Source organism: Hoplias malabaricus, chromosome 1 (genome assembly GCF_029633855.1).
Source record: "Hoplias malabaricus isolate fHopMal1 chromosome 1, fHopMal1.hap1, whole genome shotgun sequence".
Classification (NCBI taxonomy): domain Eukaryota; kingdom Metazoa; phylum Chordata; class Actinopteri; order Characiformes; family Erythrinidae; genus Hoplias; species Hoplias malabaricus.
The window spans coordinates 6,644,561-6,663,819 of record NC_089800.1 but is presented as its reverse complement, the minus strand read 5'-3'; the positions used below and the strand labels follow the sequence as shown (position 1 = coordinate 6,663,819).

At 41.0% G+C, this 19,259-nt stretch overlaps 2 protein-coding genes across 4 annotated transcripts; one reads left to right on the top strand and one right to left on the bottom strand.

Annotated features, from left to right (window-relative positions):
* Positions 1–1,421: 1,421 nt before the first annotated feature.
* si:dkey-33i11.1 (B-cell receptor CD22) lies at positions 1,422–9,720 on the bottom strand. The gene is made up of 10 exons (XM_066682249.1): positions 9,672–9,720; positions 7,930–8,286; positions 7,514–7,771; positions 6,954–7,205; positions 5,729–5,998; positions 4,858–5,127; positions 2,578–2,659; positions 2,445–2,493; positions 1,685–1,818; positions 1,422–1,521 (listed from the first exon to the last, which is right to left on the bottom strand). Exons 1-10 carry the CDS (start codon positions 9,718–9,720, stop codon positions 1,422–1,424), a joined length of 1,821 nt encoding a protein of 606 aa, XP_066538346.1.
* Positions 9,721–12,144: 2,424 nt separating this feature from the next.
* On the top strand, positions 12,145–18,187 carry dnase2 (deoxyribonuclease II, lysosomal). 3 transcript variants are annotated; one of them, XM_066645044.1, is made up of 7 exons: positions 12,145–12,413; positions 12,757–12,852; positions 13,242–13,401; positions 13,851–13,941; positions 14,881–15,045; positions 16,792–17,019; positions 17,777–18,187. In XM_066645044.1, the coding sequence occupies exons 2-7, from the start codon at positions 12,758–12,760 to the stop codon at positions 18,142–18,144; spliced, it is 1,107 nt and encodes a 368-aa protein (XP_066501141.1). In that variant the 5' UTR covers positions 12,145–12,413; position 12,757; the 3' UTR covers positions 18,145–18,187. The 3 variants fall into 3 exon arrangements, with proteins under 3 accessions (XP_066501141.1, XP_066501139.1, XP_066501140.1); XM_066645042.1 differs by having other exon boundaries at positions 12,146–12,392; XM_066645043.1 differs by lacking the exon at positions 12,145–12,413 and adding an exon at positions 12,463–12,670.
* Positions 18,188–19,259: the final 1,072 nt, after the last annotated feature.

Below are 19,259 nucleotides of genomic sequence, written 5' to 3'. Positions count from 1 at the left end.
AAACCCACACAGACACAGGGAGAACACACCAAACTCCTCACAGAAAGTCACCCGGAGTGGGAATCAAACCGACAAGCTCAAGGCCCCTGGAGCTGTGTGACTGCGACACTAACCTGCTGCGCCACCATGCTGCCCTTACAAGCGTGACAATGTACAAAAAACATCACATATATTGGTCAAATGTCATTTGTTTTAAAGAAAAAACCCTGGTAGTGTTTTTTTTTCTTCGAGATTGGCTTCCATGACACAGATGAAGACTGCTGGTTTAATTATTTCTGTGGTAATTTATATATTTATATATCCAATTCTTTCATCATTATTTTGTCACATACGACTTAACAAATTATTAGCGGTTGAAAATGAATGAACCAAACTGAGGTCGTTCAGAAATCTAGCCTAAGATGAAATCATTTTGTCTCAGACACTACTCAAACATGGTTTCAAAAATCACAATGAACCTTTTTAAGATGCAGTTACAGAAGATGAATAAATAGCATTCAAACGTCTTTGATGTGTAAGCAGAGCAATTCAATATTATATGACACAACGCAAAACTGGAATAATAACAATCAAGGAAGATATTAGGCATCAGCTGTTCTGCATGGGTTTTATTGAAAGAGGGAAGATCAATTAACCAAATCACATAAAATTAAACAATATATAGTTTGTTAATTATTAGTACCCGAGGTGTGAGATCTGTTGGTTGTAAATTCTAATAAGTAAATTTAGTAAAAAACTCAAACAGTTTCAGGTTATATTTGTATATACATTTTTATTTGCATTTAGAATATCATGATAATCTTGGGCTCATGTTCAAAAGACAAATTCTGGTAAGGTAGGTAGGCTGAAGTGAGCAGGAACCTAAACTGAAAAAAATATTCATTTTGGGGGTGTAAAAGCACAAACTACATTTATTTTTAACAAAGTTATTTATGTCCAAAATGTCATGTAGAATAAAATATAAAAATGCTTTCCTGCAGCATACAAAACTGTTAATGTGGATAAATTTCCATGATTTAATGTTACAGATCAATGAGCCCTAAAAAAATGTAGCAAACATGTACTAGCCTGGCTAATTTTTGTAGACATCATGCTAACAGCTTGCTCCAGTGGCCTAAAAAGTCCCCTTTTTTTGCATATCATGCTAACCTGCACCACTAGTTTCGATAAAATGAGCCCTAACGAAAAGTGCTTGCATGGATAATTAGCATGAAACCACGCTAGCTGACGGCACTAAGAAACCACAACATTTTTTACCCACAAAAGGCTAATTTCATCAAAGTGTGTTAGTGCTAATGCTAACTGGCCACATAATTAATTTAAACATAATTTTGTTTGTGGAAGTGTAATTGATTTAAATAACAGGAATGATTTTCTGCTAGGAATTACAATAGAAAAAATATCTGACATCATAAAAATGGTTATGAGTGTTTGGCCAGCACAGAGTAAACAACACTGGGTCCTCCATTAGGATCTTTTCTGCCATCCAGAGGAACCTTTGTGATTTGCGCTTGGTCCAGACTGTGGAAGAACAAAAATAACTATAAATGCTGAAGGAAAACAAGCAGTTATTACACAAACAAATATTTGTATACTTCTAGTTTTTGTTTACTGCTAACCAAATTAGCGTTAGCGTTAGCATTGTCTTCAGTAGGGTTTTTCAGTTCAAAGGATAGATTCTGACCTGGGCATACGAGAGTAATGCACAGTGACATACTTGACTTTCCCATTGTTCCCACCTCCCTCAGGATCATTAACAGCTTCTTTAAGAGGAACGATAGCAGGATGAGTGTTTTCATACACTTCTTCTGGTTCTTCCTATGGTACACACCCAAAAACATATATTTAGTAAGTGGTTTGTTTTGAATTCACAATTGATTTTACTTTAAAAAATAACCTCATTTACAATGCACAGATTGCTCTTAATAAGGAGATACTTGTGGTAATCTTTTATTGACTTAATGCTAGTTTCCTTTACCGATAGTCTTATAAAAATTAATAGTGAAATAAGTAATGATAAGATACAACATGAATTTAAGATATGGCATTTACATATATCTGAATAAAAGGGTTTAATGAAACACACAGGAATGTCCGCCATCTTAATCTTCCGGAGCTGAAATGTTTGTTCAGGAGATTCATAAAACAGATTGTCCACTTCCATGGGGGATCCCAGCTGTGTTAATGACAAAAGACAATGAAAACACCACAATAATAATTTAAAAACGTGCATATTAATATGTGTGGTTTTCCCACACAACACTCTACATCACTACAACGTCAATGGGCCCGCTGAACTGCTGTAGGCTGAATGGGCGAGCACATAACCATACATCACAACCATGAAAAATTCAAAATAGTTTTCATATATGGATTGTATGTACTAGGAAATTTTCAGTTTTTCAGTTATGCCACTCATAAAATCAGGTAAGGTGGTGAAAGACCTGCTTGTCCTCCTCCAGTGCTTCAGTGTCCACTCGGTGCATGTTCTTGCTGCAGTACAAAGAGTGCAGGTTAGTTTCAGCTTTAATAGATAGGGTTATTATACCTGTACATCAGGACGGAGCTAATGGTCACCTGATCATTACTGCCACTGTCAGTGTGATGAGCCCCACAGACACGCCCACCGCAGATGCTAGAGCAATCACCTTCAGTCGACCTGTCAGTCAAACAATGCTTGTTAAAAAAAGGGTGGGACTTGGAAAAGATTGACAGCTCTGCTCAGAATATAGTAATTTGTAGAAATGACACTCTCCAATGTGTTTAACATGTTTTCAATTGCTTTCATTGTATGTACTCCAGATTGAATTTCCAAATGTGATTGAAGTTGCCATGAGGTAGCATTTATTTTTTGTCATTGTATATAAACCCCATTGCATTTTATATCATTTTGTTTATTAAAAAGGGATTGAAAATATAACAGCTTTTGTTTATGCATGTTGTTTTTATCAATTTTGAACCCCATAAAGGATTTTATGTGCTTCACACACTAGACCCCACCATGTGATCTGCATCTGGAAAAAAAACTGCAACAGGAAGGCATGTGATAAAATAAAATTGTACCTACTTACACATGAAACCACAGTAAAAACGAACATGCCCTTCTACTCATTTTGACTGGATGTGAAACCTGGTTCAGTAATGAATCAAGATTTTAGCAAAACATTTAAAGAAATGAACTGTTATCATATGGTAACACTATGTAGTACAGAGATAGCATTGTGTCCAACTGAGCTTATATTAATCACTGTGTACTTAAAAGCCTTTCCTTCTCACAAAGTATTCAGACATTTCCAAGCTTTTTATTAGTTATTGAAGCCAAAATCCAATAACATTTTTTAACATTGAAGCATGCAGTGACTCTGAGAGGTTCAACAAAAATCAAAAGTCTGACAGAAGAGAAAGACACAAAAAATATAAAAATAGAAAAGAGGATTAAAGAGAAAGTAGAATGGAGTTGCAGATGTGAAACATGTGATGAGGCTATAAAAGCTTGTGACAAGGGAAGCAGAATTATAAACCACAGTTTAAACCGCTGACTGTAAATTTGGGAAACGCAATCACATGAAATGTCAAACAGAACTGAAGCCTCCTGGAGACGGAAAGGCTTCTGCACACTCAGTTATCAGTGAAGATACTGTATGGTTTAACCTGCCTTGACTAAATATCCACCAGAAATCGTCAGGAAACATGAAATCAATTTCTTTAAGCATGAAAATGTGTTAAATATTTTTTCCCTCAGACTTAAAAGTCAAGCTCACATACGCTCACAGCATGCCACAATATGAGAGGTTTATGTACTTTATACATAATAAATATAATATATATTATATATTTTATAAGCAACATAAAGAAGTGGGCGGCACGGTGGTGCAGCAGGTAGTGTCGCAGTCACACAGCTCCAGGGGCCTGGAGGTTGTGGGTTCGATTCCCGCTCCGGGTGACTGTCTGTGAGGAGTTGGTGTGTTCTCCCCGTGTCCGCGTGGGTTTCCTCCGGGTGCTCCGGTTTCCTCCCACAGTCAAAAAACACACGTTGCAGGTGGATTGGCGACTCGAAAGTGTCCGTAGGTGTGAGTGAATGTGTGTGTGTCTGTGTTGCCCTGTGAAGGACTGGAGTCCCCTCCAGGGTGTATTCCCGCCTTGCGCCCGATGATTCCAGGTAGGCTCTGGACCCCCCGTGACCCTAAATTGGATAAACGGTTACAGATAATGGATGGAACATAAAGAAGTTCAAATTAATTGATGCATCACGCTCAAACGTGAAGGTGTCAATTCAACATAATTGATTGGTAACAATAGAACAGATTGTAGTAGCCTTCCCAGACTGTGAAAAAGTCAGAGACCAACTTTCATTTACTTCACTTTCAGGCAAAACAGCCATTAAATAAAAATGATGAACTCTCATGAGTTTTCTGATAGGATGCTAGACATAATCCATTTATAAACAGCAATAGCTTGAGAGATAAGACAGTGACTCTTGCTTTAAATCTCAAAAAAATAATAATAATTGTGATAAGACAGATTTTTGGATGTGCTGAAAATAGCCCTGCAGGTTTCTTCAAAGACCTAAAAGCAATTCTCCTGATAAGAATGACAGCTGTGAATGCAATAAACACATGGTGAACATAACAAATACTGAAAAAACTGGAAATAACAAGTGGTCTTTGACTTTCACCCAAACTCTGTAAATTGTGTACATTGTAATCAGATGCAATCAAATCAAATTTGAGATCTCGTGATGCACAGAGCCAGTGTTCCTGCCTTATGTCCAATGATTCTGGGTAGGCTCCAAACCCACCATGACCCTGATCATTTGGGAGCAATTACGAAATAAGCGCCATTTTGGATTCCACTGACCTCTAACCCGGACGGTAAGGACAGGGGAGCTGTGGACACCAATGCGGTTGTGGGCCTGGCAGTAGTACTGGCCACTGGCCCCTGTGCTGACCTCAGCGATGGTGAAGATGGGGCCTGATCGGGTTTCCCAGGCGTCAGCCGCATTGATCCGGTGCCAGGTGTAGTTCTCCACAGCGGGGTTAGCCTGACTGCTGCAGGTCAGGGTCAGAGAAGCTCCCGCCTCAATCACACTGGACGGACGGGCCAAAACTGAGGTGTTCTTCGGGGCGTCTGAAAGACAGGCAGAGACATGGATGGAAGGTGGAAGTAGATGTAGGGAGGGTGAGAGATAGCATGTAAGAGAAAGTGGTAGAAAGAGAGAGAGAGAGCAAGTGAGAAAGAGGTTGGGGTAAGTGGGAATGAGAGATTGATTGATTAGCTCTTCAAGGGCTAACGAAGGTAGACAGGAAGCTTCATTTCACTGAGAGAAACCTGAGCAGATTAATGAGCATGACATTTCTACTTCAGTCCAGTGCTACAATACACAACATTTCTAAAGAAAGAATTCTGTAATTACTAATATTTACTAAGGCCAGTCTCCTGGACAATATCAACCCCAGCAAATGTTTCAAATAACTAGCTAATATTTCAAGTCTAAAACTGTAAGAAAGACAAAAGTGAATTGTAAAACAGCATCAGAGTGTGAACAACGCTAACCTGACATGTTAAATTCTACAGGGCATTTTAGACTTGTAGCTCATGTTCCAAAATAAAGAAGCTAACATCTGACACCATATCTGTTGAAGTTATAGCAGAAACTTTTAGATTTTTGCTCAAACCCAACCCAAAGCATCAAGCACAATTCTCAGAAATAGAAAAAATGAGAACTTACAGAGTACAGACAGTGTGACAGAGGAGGATGTCCCCATACCAAACACATTCCAGGCTGTGCAGTAATACTGTCCACTATGGTGTGAGCGCACACTGGTTAAGCTGAGGTTCTGAGATGAGCCTCGGGCCCAAGGCTGACCCCCGCCAACCTTGTACCAGGCGTATTTCTCCACGGGTGGGTTGGCGTTGCTGATGCAGGTAATGTTGACTGAGTATCCCTCCATGATGTCACCTCTGGGGCTGATGAGGACCTTTGTGTTCTTAGGGGGGTCTTTGTGAGGGCAATAAAAAACTATGAACACCACCTTGCTTTGTAAACAATTTGCAGAGATGTCATTGAACATATATTATTAAAGGGATATTTTTGTCTGTGTTTTAGTTAAATAAGGCCAGAGCATTACGGCTACTTAAAAATGACCTCAGTGAGAGCTAGAGAGAATTAGAACTAGAAATATTGTGTCATTCTATAATTCCATCCATGCTATTAACTTAAAAATGGGATACATTTTACTATGAAAAAAAAAACATCAAAATCTGTGTCACTCAATGCAAATATCTAAGATAAGTTCTAAATTTGTACATTTGAACATTACCCTGGTGACGTTAGTACACACCAATGCCAGTGTGACATGTCGTTCTGCCAAAAATAATGATCTTACACAAGAACTGGTAAGCAGATGTCATCAACAGACACCAGCTCAGCAGGCCCAAACCGACAGAACTATGTCATAGGACTGGTTGTGAAAAGTTCAAACGTCTGAGCCATAACTAAAACAATTTTGGGAGCACATAAGTTTGTCACCAGACATGGTTTCCCTAAAAAAAAGGCTTTGTAAGTCATTAATGTCTCTCAAAAGTACTAACTTCCCTCAAAAGAAAGAAAACTAATTGACTTTAGTAAATATCACGGCATTAGCATAATGCTAACTATACTAACCTTCTTTTTTAGCTTCTTACCATTTTTAATAAATTATTTCCTTAAACCTGAATTTCTTATTTTCTCCTAAAAACCAGATCAGTTACCAGGAAAATCTGCAAACAATGTGTTTTGGTTTTGTGTAGCCATTAGCATTAGGCTAACTTACACTAGTGTAAACCATGGAATTGATTCTTATGTATGTCATTACTTTCTTAGCAAGGAATGTGAATTTGCTATAATAACACCTATGAGTTGAAAGCCATTAATGTTTTCGGAGCATTGTGTTATGACGCAAAAAAGCTCTTACAGGTAATGTTAACCAGGATTGGACGAGAGCGGTCAGTACCAAGAGAGTTGCGAGCCACACAGAAATACTCTCCAAAATCTCTGTAGTCCAGACTCCAGAGCCTGAGCTCTGGTTTGAAACTGTCTGGGACGCTGCCACTCTCACCCTCCTTAAACCAAGCGAAGCTCTCTACGGCTGGGGCTCCCTCACTGCTGCAGGTGAGGGTCACTGAGCTGCCCTCCGGAATAGCTCCCCGGGGACTGACCTGTGCCACTGTGTGACGGGGAGCATCTGTTAAAAAAAAGAATTTTGCTGGGATTACGTTCTCCCTTCTATCCTTAACTTGAAAGCATGCTTCCTCAGAGACATGAATCAAAACTTTATATTACCTGTTAGCTACATTAGCCTCGCTGTAGTGCAAGGTCAAGTAAGCATATTTTGTACTCTGTGTCTTGATAAATCAACTATATATGGAGTAATAATATACAATTAAAAGTTCACTAAGCTATTGCTAAAAGGGAGATGTACAAAGAAAGCTGATGTAGCTAATCGTCCAAGCAAATGAGCCTGTTCCTACTCACATCCCACAGTGAGGGTGATCTCTGGTGACTGGACATTTTGTGGTGGTACTGGTCTGCAGTAGTAGGAACCTGCATGCTGGTTGTTGAAGTTGTAGATGGTGGACACCTTGTCTGCGTATCCTAAGTTGATTCCATTTCGATAGAGGGCAAAATTCTTGCCGGGAGCAGCACAGCCTCGAGCTACACAGCTAAGAAACACCGTCTCTCCTGATGCAAACATGTTATTAACACGTGCTGGATGCACCTGTACCTGAAGCTCTGCAAGCAATAAAAAGCAGTACTCACAACAGGTATCTGGAATATTTAATTTAACAAAGCCTGAGCAATAGTGAGAGAAACCCAATAGAAAGCAGGACTTGAAACCACTACCTAAAAAGCTTTAGGACAAATATGGAAACTTACAACTGTATTCTTACCTGTTACTGAAAGAGTAATGGAGTCTGGTGAGGTCCATCTACCTTGCTGGTGGTCAGTCTCAAACCTGAAGTGGTACTGACCATCATCACTTAGCTTGACATTGGAGATCTGCAGGCTGCATCTTTTGTGGCCCCCCATGTATCTAATCCTGTCTCTGTAGGAGGGGCTCACTAGGTTAGGATCTGTGTGATAGGCCAAGTCCCTTTTACCTTCTCTTGTTATATGGAACCACATCACCTGCTTGGCGTTGTAGGGCAATGGGTAATCATAGCGACAGGGCAGCGTCACTGTGGTTCCAGCCCAGACGCAAATGTCTTTCCTGGAGAAAGTCACCATCCACTTGCTCCCCCATGAGACTGGAATAACAGTAGACAAGCTAGTTTAGCTTTAGTCGTGGGGTACATTTCTAAATTCTCAATGATTCGATTAGACTACAACTATTTGGGCACTGAGGAGTTGGTGTGTTCTCCCTGAGTCTGCGTGGGTTTCCTCCGGGTGACTGTCTGTGAGGAGTGTGGTGTGTTCTCCCTGTGGCTGCGTGGGTTTCCTCCAGGTGACTGTCTGTGAGGAGTGTGGTGTGTTCTCCCTGTGTCTGTGTGGGTTTCCTCGGGGTGACTGTCTGTGAGGAGTGTGGTGTGTTCTCCCTGTGTCTGCATGGGTTTCCTCCGGGTGGCTGTCTGTGAGGAGTGTGGTGTGTTCTCCCTGTGTCTGCGTAGGTTTCCTCCGGGTGGCTGTCTGTGAGGAGTGTGGTGTGTTCTCCCCGTGCCCGCTTGGGTTTCCTCCGGGTTCTTCGGTTTCCTCCCACAGTCCAAAAACACAAGTTTGTAGGTGGATTGGTGACTCAAAAGTGTACGTAGGTGTGAGTGAATGTGTGAGTGTGTGTGTGTTGCCCTGTGAAGGACTGGCGCCCCCTCCAGGGTGTATTCCTGCCTTGTGCCCAATGATTCCAGGTAGGCTCTGGACCCACCACAACCCTGAACTGGATAAGACCTTACAGATAATGAATGAATGAATGAATATTTGGGCCCTGAGTGCGTCAAAATGTCCAGAGTTTTTCAACTATCCAACTACTTAATGTTCTCCTCCATACATGTTGCCTGATTAATTAATAGTATCAGAAAAAACTACTAGTCACTGATAATAGTATCAGTCACAACTACCTCCTTGTTTCTACACTCACTGTTCATTCTCTCAGCTCCACTGACCATAAAGAAGCAAGTTGTATTTCTACAATTACAAACTATAGTCCATCTGTTGTCTTAATATTCTGTTTGCCCTCTTTCACCCCTTGCTTCAATTGTCAGGACTCCCACAGGACCCCCGTAGAGCAGGTATGATTTGGGAGGCAGATCATTCTCAGTGATACAGTGACATTGATGTGGTGGTGGTGGTGTGATACTGTGTGCTGTGCTGCTACAGCTGGATCAGACACAGCAAGGATGCTGGAGTTTTTAAACCCCTTGTTGTCACTGCTGGATTGAGAATAATCTACCAACCAAACATATATGGAAGGGGCCAACAAAGTATGCAGAGGAACTGATGAACTGCAGTCTGTTAAATGTAAAACTACAAAGTGAACTTCTGAGAGAATGGACAGTGAGTGTAGAAACAAGGAGGTGGTCATAATGTTAAGGCTGGTGAGTGTATACAGTAATAATTAAGAGCAGTACAAAGTAACCGAGCTTTGCTACGATGAAACCTACATTACAAGCTACATCAAATCATATCAGCAGTGACTTACCTGGTAGAGCAATGTAGATTACAGTCAGCGCCGCGGCAGGTGCCCACATCTTCAATCTTCCCACCTATGTTGTGTAGAAACAAGATCTAAAGATGTAGCCACATGGTCCTGGGAAGCTAATATTTTGAATCCATAATTTATGACACGGAGTGCAATGAATCTACTACCTCGGTCTGTCCTTTTCAGTCTAGATTGCAGGCAAATCCATCCACATTAGTCAGGACCCCTTTGGTAGCCAGCAACAAGGCCAACAGAATGATGAGTGGATATGAAGGATGCTGGAGACCCAGGAGGATAGAAGCAAAGAGGAAGTGCCAGTGAGGGAAAGGCGAAAGACCGGCCATCCCTCTGTCTCCCTGAGGCTGTGTGTCTTCGCACTGTGAAGTCGTACCAGACCTTGCTCAGCCTTCAGTGAAACTCTATCTCACCTCTCTAGGTGCAGAGGGCATCAGTGCCAAGCCGCTGACACCTACAGCCCCTCTATTTACAACGACCAACTACAACTGACCCGGAGCATATTGTCCTGTTTTAGATTTGGGCTAAATTTCATCATGTGATAGTTGATTTCCTTCACCTTTATTCATTATGTAATCAATTCAAATGTACTCCCATCTGTTAAATATTTGTTCATTTATCTGCGCCTATTAAACTGAGATTGTATAAATGATTAGAGGCCAGTTTCCAGGCTCAGATCTTTAGCTGTCTAGCAGGTCATAGGCGAGAGCAGGTCTAGAGGCTACCTATGGAAAAAATGATACTTTAAAGGTGATACATTTTACCCATTTTCCACAAGGTAAGACAGTTTTAGGGCCTTGGTCAAAATACTACAAGGACCACCAGAGCAGCATTCTCTCCCTGTCTAAACAGACCTCCCAGACAGTGAGCGTATATCGGTCCACTGGCATAAAAAGGCAGTCACACCACTGACTGTAGAGGATATAACTCATTTATAACTCAAACAGAGTTTACATTCACAGAGACTTTTATTCTGGAAAACAAACTAATACAAATATTACCAACAACTATGAGAGATATAGTAATGAGTAAAAATGTTGACACTGTGCTGGAATAAAATTATTTACTAATCTTATTTATAAAGAATAACAAAAGAACCAAATGAAGGAAAAAAATGTAAATTGGACTGTGAATGGAAAAGTGCTAAAATGTGGCATTCATTCATTCATTCATTCATTATCTGTAACCCTTATCCAGTTCAGGGTCACAGTGGGTTCAGCATACCTGGAATCATTGGGTGCAAGGCAGGAATACACCCTGGAGGGGGCGCCAGTCATTCACAGGGCAACACAGACACACACACACATTCACTCACACACTCACACCTACGAACACTTTTGAGTCCTCACAGACAGTCACCCGGAGGAAACCCACGCAGACACAGGGAGAACACACCACACTCCTCACAGACAGTCACCCGGAGGAAACCCACGCAGACACAGAGAGAACACACCACACTCCTCACAGACAGTCACCCGGAAGAAACCCACACAGACACAGGGAGAACACACCACACTCCTCACAGACAGTCACCCAGAGGAAACCCACACAGACACAGAGAGAACACACCACACTCCTCACAGACGATCACCCGGAGCGGGAATCGAACCCACAACCTCCAGGCCCCTGGAGCTGTGTGACTGCGACACTACCTGCTGCACCACCGTGCCGCCTAAAATGTGGCATTTTGTCTAAAATTCTGTTTAATCACCAGCGGTCCGCCCAGAAAACACTGTGCAAAACACTAGTGGACCATCTCCTTGCTATCAGGGCTGTTCAGAACTGCTGGTTTTAATGCCTGTTCCATTCATTCATTCATTCGTTCATTATCTGTAACCACTTACCCAGTTCAGGGGCCGTATGCCTGTTCCTTTAAATGATAATGAGATGCCCACTGTTCACCCCAACACTGAGCACACAGGAGTAAGGCTCTGGCTCAGTTCTCTTTCTGTTATGGTCTCTCTCTGTGAAGGACTGGGCCCCCACCAGGTTGCACCCAGTGATTCCGTGTAGGCTCCGGACCCACCGCGACCCTGAATGGATAAGCGGTTACAGACAATGAATGAATTAATATTTTGTCACATTTACCCAGTGCTCTTGTTTCTCTGTGCCTCTGTGTTTTGCAAAGTTTAACCTCATTTTTTTTCACATAAATGTGGGTCCAGCGCTATAGATTCAGACAAAGAGGAGGGATAATTCTTATTATCTTTATTTAATTCTTATTGAGTGTTCTTGTTTCACTGTGTGTGGGTTGGTGACCTCCAGAGATCCCAAAATGAATGTCAACATTGATTGAACAAGTGGTTAAAAAAAGTCCCGTGTATTATCCACGTTCCCATGGTGACTGCTGGCTTTTTTCGCATTTAATCCAGAGTAGTTTTACCCATTTATGCGTTATAAGATACAGCATAGGTAATGCTTTTAGTGCGTGAAACCAGATTAACGTCACAACATCAGGGGGAGCTAACAGCAGATGTCTGACGAATTAAAGATATGGGCGCTTTAAGAACTCCAATGTCCTCCACAGCTGCGGATTGGAAACGCCTTTTTGTTAAAGGTGGAAATGAAACAAACTACAGGCAGCAGAGTTTCGAGAGAAGTTCAAGATAACAGTGAACTTTGTGAAATAACCTGTTCATACTCTTCCGAGCGACGTAAATGTGAACTTCAGTGAAAGGAAACTTCTAGAATACCTCACGAGGGAAGGTAGGTTCAACAACATCAACGGTCGCGTATCCTGGTTTACTTATAAGCTTTATCTTGGCTTTAATATCAAAATTAGCGTCATGAAGTAAATGAAATCTCATTTAGCTAAAGGTAGAAGTTAACTTCGTTGATATATTAATCTTTTCGTGCTTAGACAGAGCCTTAAAAGAAAACGGTTGCTCGTTAACGGTTGCTTGCTATTTTCAGCGCTTCAGTGTTGCTTGTGTAAACTCGGTTTAAATTAATTTATCGTACGTTGAATTGGTTAAAACCCGTAGGTAATGTAGTTTTCAAGTGTTTAAGTTTCTCTATACAGTGGTTTTGCCATAAAAGTCATTCATGTTCTCGTCACTTTCACTCTCAGCATGTTTCTCTTCATCCTGCTGCTTTTACTGCAGCCAGCAGAGGGCGGCAGCACCACACTGTCCTGCTATGACGACCAGGGAAACCCAGTTGACTGGTTGGTATATATATATAATACTTTTTTAAATTGCATAATAAACATCCTCTTCTCTTCTTGAAAGGTTTTACACTGGATGGCTGTGAGAATTTGATATATATGTCTCCAAAATAGCACATTTTCAGAAGCAAATAACCTTTCAATGTAAAAATATTTTTTTTCAAGTAATTTTGGAGCATTTCTATTGGTCCGTTCATCATGAAGTTGTCACACAATGTGAAGGACTGCTGATATTTTCTCCCCACACTCATTCTTGCTGAAGGTCTCATAGGGATTGGAATTGGATTTCTGTAAAGCTGCGCTAATGACAACATGCAATACAAATACATCTTGTTATTTCAAACATCCTCAGAGTCATGGTTTTTACATTGTGTGCCCACCCTCTCTAGGTTCTACCTTTACAAACTCCCCCGTCCACATGAAGAGCCCCCCGAGCAGGGCCTGAAGTACCTCCTCCTGGAGGAGAAGAGTGAAGGATGGGTGGAAGGCAGCGTGCTGGTGGGAGACGTCTCGGGGGCCCTTGGGAGGACGGTTGGGCCACTGTATGAGGTACTGCACTGGTGCACATCTTGCAGTAAAAGGTTTCCATGACTGCATTTAAAATGACAATTCAGCAGGCAGTAATTGTTTTCAGTTTTGTCTTGATTTCCCCATTCTAAATTTGCTGATGTGCAGATGTCTTATTTCCCTTTTGCAGAACTGAGATGTTGATTGAAAGCACTGGTTTGGCCTGTACTTCAGAGTATTTTTGCTTATTCGGCGGTCTTGGTTTTGCAGCTGCACGCATGAGAGGCGAATCAATCTCTTTTTTTTTTTTTCATAGCTAAAAAAGCTCAGTGAATATTGTTGACAATTTCAGCTCTAAAAATGCGTGTTTGTTTTTATACCTCCAATAGATCTCATTTCAGAATGCACAAGTGAAGTGATTTCACCACAAACTCATCATAATTATTTTAGAAAGAGGTGCCTGGGTATAATGAGGGTGTCCTGTGTTGCAGGAGAGAGAACTTGGGTATATCCTTTACAACGACCAACCACCAGAAGAGCAACGTTTGGAAAATACACACAGGAGTGGGGGACACACCAAAGGTGAGAGGCACTGTTTAACATGGCGTTTTCATTCACAATAAGTTTTTGACATTTCTTATTACTGCAGAGCTTTTGTGACATGTGGCGTACTGAGAAAATTACAGAGTGCTTCTTTTCTAATCGAGAGAAATTCTCACCTACGATAATTTATGAAAGTGCCCACATCTTGAAAATTAATAAAACATTTTTTAATATTGTAATTAAATAAATGTTTTAAATTCTCAGTAGTGGGTCCAGAGCCTACCTGGAATCATTGGGCGCAAGGCAGGAATACACCCTGGAGGGGGCGCCAGTCCTTCACAGGGCAAGACACACACACACACACACACACACACATTCACTCACACACTCTCACCTACGGACACTTTTGAGTCGTCAATCCACCTACCAACGTGTGTTTTTGGACTGTGGGAGGAAACCCACACAGACACAGGGAGAACACACCACACTCCTCACAGACAGTCACCCGGAGCGGGAAACGAACCCACAACCTCCAGGTCCCTGCAGCTGTGTGACTGCGACACCTACCTGCTGCGCCACCCTTTCCAAATATATATTATTCATAAATTATTTATAAGTGTAAAAATATGAAAAACAAAAATTTACTACAGATACTTCCATCTCTCTTGAAATCGCCGCTTCTCACTGTCAACTTTGCGTCTTTTTTGCTGCAACCATCACCAAATGTCGTTCTATGGATTCCTTTGTTGGCCCATAGAAATGAATGGCCTTTAAGTTTATCTTAGTTCATTAACACAGTGGTTCAATATCCTACACGTTAGCGCACTGCTGCCACCGTCAGGTGAAAGAAAAAACAGCCAGCGGGCCACTAATGATGTATTCTTAAGAGTGATGCCATGGGCCGGACTTCGGACAGCCCCTGCCCTAAAGCGTGCTGACACCTGACAGTTGATCATTTGTCTGTTATTCTCTTCACAGGTCTTGTCCTCTTTGACGGCAAGCAGGGCATTTGGTTGGTCCACAGCACTCCTCACTTCCCACCTCACAAGGCAGAGGGTAATTTCTCGTACCCCAGCACAGGCATCAATAACGGCCAGAACTTTATCTGTGTTACTTATCCTCAGGAACGCTTTGAAACCATAGGTAAGAATTTTGAGCATAAGAAAGAAACAAGTGCACACAGTTTTCCACCTTAAATCACGTGTAAGATTTCAGTCAAGACATGTTTGTTGTCTGATGCTTCTTTAGTTCTGCACTGGAGCTAAGTGGCTCCAAGTACCTGACAAGTAATGAAAGAACAGCTCCATAGCTTGACTGCAAAACCCAAGAAGAATACTTGTGACAATTAAGGGAATCAGTTAAATGTATTTAAGTGTAAAGAGCTATATTTAAATGAACGTTTTTTTTAAATACTACATTTTTAGAGTCAAACTTTGCAACATCTGTCACGACTTGACAGTAGAGTACCGTGCTGTCGGCATGCATATGTGTGGATTAGTTGAGCGTGAAATTGATGATTCTGCTGCTTAAAATGTATGCCATGTATGCTTTTATTCACTGTGTCTGTGACTGGAGAGTCATGAGACAACGCATTATGGAAGCCCGCACATTGATCACTTATGCTTTAAGAGCAAATCATGCATAGGGTGCAGTTGCCATAGTTACGGCGGGAGTAATCCATCTATCTGGCACTGTAACCATAGTGACAGTGCCGTTCTCACCGAGCCGTAGGTTATGGCTTTTCTCATCAGGTGAGCGTCATTATGCCGATGACACTTTACAGCTGCACTTCCTTTTGTTGCTGTGATACTCATTTGTTTGGCTTTTGTATCTGCTTCCAGCAAGAAACCTGCCATTCATAGCACTACAGATGTGCCAATACGGGTTTTTGGTTGTGGCAGTGAATACCGTAGGATGCAGCTGTCTACAACTTAGAATATGTTGCCTAATTACCTGTCCTATCAGTGCTAATAGTTTTTGAAAATGTAATTATCTTTATGGGCGGCACGGTACAGCAGGTAGTGTCGCAGGCAAACAGCTCCAGGGGCCTGGAGGTTGTGGGATCTATTGCCGCTCCGGGTGACTGTCTGTGAGGAGTGTGGTGTGTTCTCCCTGTGTCTGCATGGGTTTCCTCCGGGTGATCCGGTTTCCTCCCACAGTCCAAAAACACACGTTGGTAGGTGGATTGGTGACTCAGTGTCCATAGGTGTGTGTGTGTCTGTGTTGCCCTGTGAAGGACTGGCGCCCCCTCCAGGGTGTATTCCCGCCTTGCGCCCAATGATTCCAGGTAGGCTCTGGACCCACCGCGACCCTGAACTGGATAAGCGCTTACAGATAATGAATTATCTTTATTTCTTGTTTTTTAGCTGTACATTAGTTGTATGTAAAGTTTAAAAAGGTGCTTGTCATGACCCACAGTTCATATATGGAATGGAAACTTTAACAACAGCCTGGATTTGACTGGTTTGACTCAGACACACGTATATTTATATATAAACACCCTTTCAGCCTATAGAAATGTTGCCTCTTGCCTATATTTGAGTTACTGTGGAGTGCTATCAATTTGAGGAAGTCAGGTTTAAAATGTGGTCACTTTATTGATGAAATGTTAGCACATTAGACCATGCAAACAATAAACACACTTCACTGGAAAAATACAAGAACATGGAGGAAAATGTTCCTGTAGAGAGAAGTAATATAGATCATTCCACCTGTAAAACTTCACCACAAACAAATGCTGCCCTCTGTTTTGAATATTCAAAGTGTTTGTGATTAAAGCCTCTGCAGCTTCTTTGTCTAGCCCTATTTGCTTATTACATAAACGTCTGATGTACACGTGAGGTGAATGGTTAAATTAGTTCTTTGTAAAAGTTATAATGTGCTCCACAGGTGAGCAGCTGAAAATCAACCAGCCGCATATCTATGACTGTGACATCCCTGAGGCTCTGGCCTCCTCAGTGCCCACCATGGTGAATATGTGTAAACACAGCCTTGGAGGAAGGAGCAACTCAAGCGTCCCGTCAGGCTCCACCTCCCCAGCCAATCAGAGCGTCTCCCTGCTCTCACTGGGCGGGAAGGAGTTCATCAGCTTTGCTAAAGGAGCTGCTTTTGAGAATGGTAAGTGTTTGCTGTGAGAGTCCCTCTAGCTCCACCCACTGGCAGAAGGAACTGAAGGAATCTTTGAGAAAGCCTATGAGTAGTTCATGCAGTAGAGGCTAGAGGAGGTGTGTGTTCAAGGATGAGAACTTTTACATATAAAAACCCACTCAGTAAAATTTAGATAACGTTTAAGTTTTAAAAAAACCAAACTAACTTTAATAGAAGTAAAAAATAAACAAATAAATAAACAGCAGCTTCAAAGAGTAGTTCATATATTGATTACAATATGGAACAGTAGTAAACATTGTTTGTAGCCTCTGTTCTTCTCCTTTTTTTATTCTTTTGATGTAAAATAAAGTGCTAAAAGCACATGGCACATGTAAAATTAAAAGAAACCGTTACTAAATATGAAAAGTAAATTCAAATATAGTGCTTGAATAGAAGGGAAAATACCATTTGAAAACAAAGTACACGTACAAATCTTTCAGTATTTTACTTAAGTAAATGCATCTATTTATTACCTATTATGAAATGTAATAAAGTATCTGTAGGATTCCCACTGCTTTCTGTTGCATGGAAACCATTTCTTGTTTCACACCATAAATATACTTTAAATATAAATTTCAGAAACTGAAATATCTTCTAGGATATATATTCTGCATCGTGATATTCTAGTTTTGCTGTGTATCACCCAGCAGTTTTTTCAGGCTTTAATCCAGCGCGTGGATATATTTAGTGAATGATTTTGAAGCTTGTTTGTCTTTATTTTGTTGAGACCTCTATCACGCGTGGGTGGCTCCAGCTCTGGAGTCGGACCTGCTGGTGCAGTTCTGGCGCCGATCAACCGGTGTCCTGGATTCCGACTGCTCCCCCAGCTACAAAGTCCTGAACATCCAGATGCTCTCTCCCGGCCAACAGCAGACCTTCAAGGCCACGGAGGACCACTCCAAGTGGGCAGTGAGCGTGTCCAGTGAATGGGTGTGTGTGGGGGATATTAATCGGAATGAAGCAGAGGAGAAGAGGGGTGGGGGGACTGTGTGCCACAAGAACAGCGTGGTGTGGAAGGCGTATCGGACGGCGGCGCTGCAGTGTGACTCGTGTAGCGGGACGGTGGAGGAGTGTGAGACCGCTCTGCTGTACTGACGGGTCATAGGTGAGAACACGAACACTTTTAAAGTGAAAATCGCAGACAAAATTCATTAAAACGCATTGCAAATTTACTGTTACATTGTGAACATGATAATGCAGGGTTAGCAACAAACCTAGTACCAGAACAAACAATATACTGTGATATTGATAAATCATTTCTGATCGGTATTTGACTGATATGCAGCATTATTGTTTTCTTCTGTAAGAGCAAAACATTTAGGAAATGTGGATAATTTTGCTAATATATATATGTTTAATACATTTTAATGCCTTTATTAATGTTTGATTAATGCTGTATTTTAACTTAATGGTAATCCCCACTTATCTAGATCCAGTTTTCTTTATTTCAGCAGAGGGGTACAGAACAATGGTCAGTTTGTCATTAACATTGAATAAAAATAGATAAAGTAAAATTAAATGATTAAATAATTTACAGTAATGATGGTTCAGAGTAATAGTCTGTAATATGTAATAAACCATTTTTGTTCTACTTTTTTATGGGATCAAGTTTCTTTAAATTACTGTTAAAGCTTAATTAATCGATTCGTCTGCATTTCACTTCAAACATCAAAGATGTACTGCTGGGTTTTTTTTTCTCTCTCTCTCAGATGCTATTCTTATAGATACAGGTTGCCTATTAATACAAACACTGGAACATTTTATTTTACTGTGTGTGGGTCTGTGTTTACATTTTTGTGCTTTGACATGGCACATGTATTATTTAATTCAGCATAGTTTCATACATTGTTTATTTGCACAGTAATAAAAGAGAATTTTTTGGGAGTTGTAGCTGTGTATATGGACTGGAGAGGCATTTTTTCATTAAAGTCATATCAGATAAATGGAGCCTCCCCTGGCTCTGTGAGTTTCATGTTTACATCAGAATGAAAGCTTTTCACTTCTTACTTACAGTATCTCTGAGGGAATGAGTAATTTTTCCCTGATTTTTCACACATTGCTGATGAATGTGTTGAACTCTCTTGTTTTCAATATTCAGAACAAAACCAAAAGTTGCTTCTTTTTTTTAATTATCAAAATTATTTGTAACTGAACAGCTGTTAAATATCTGACAAATAATTCTGTTTCAATTAAAATACATTGAAATCTGT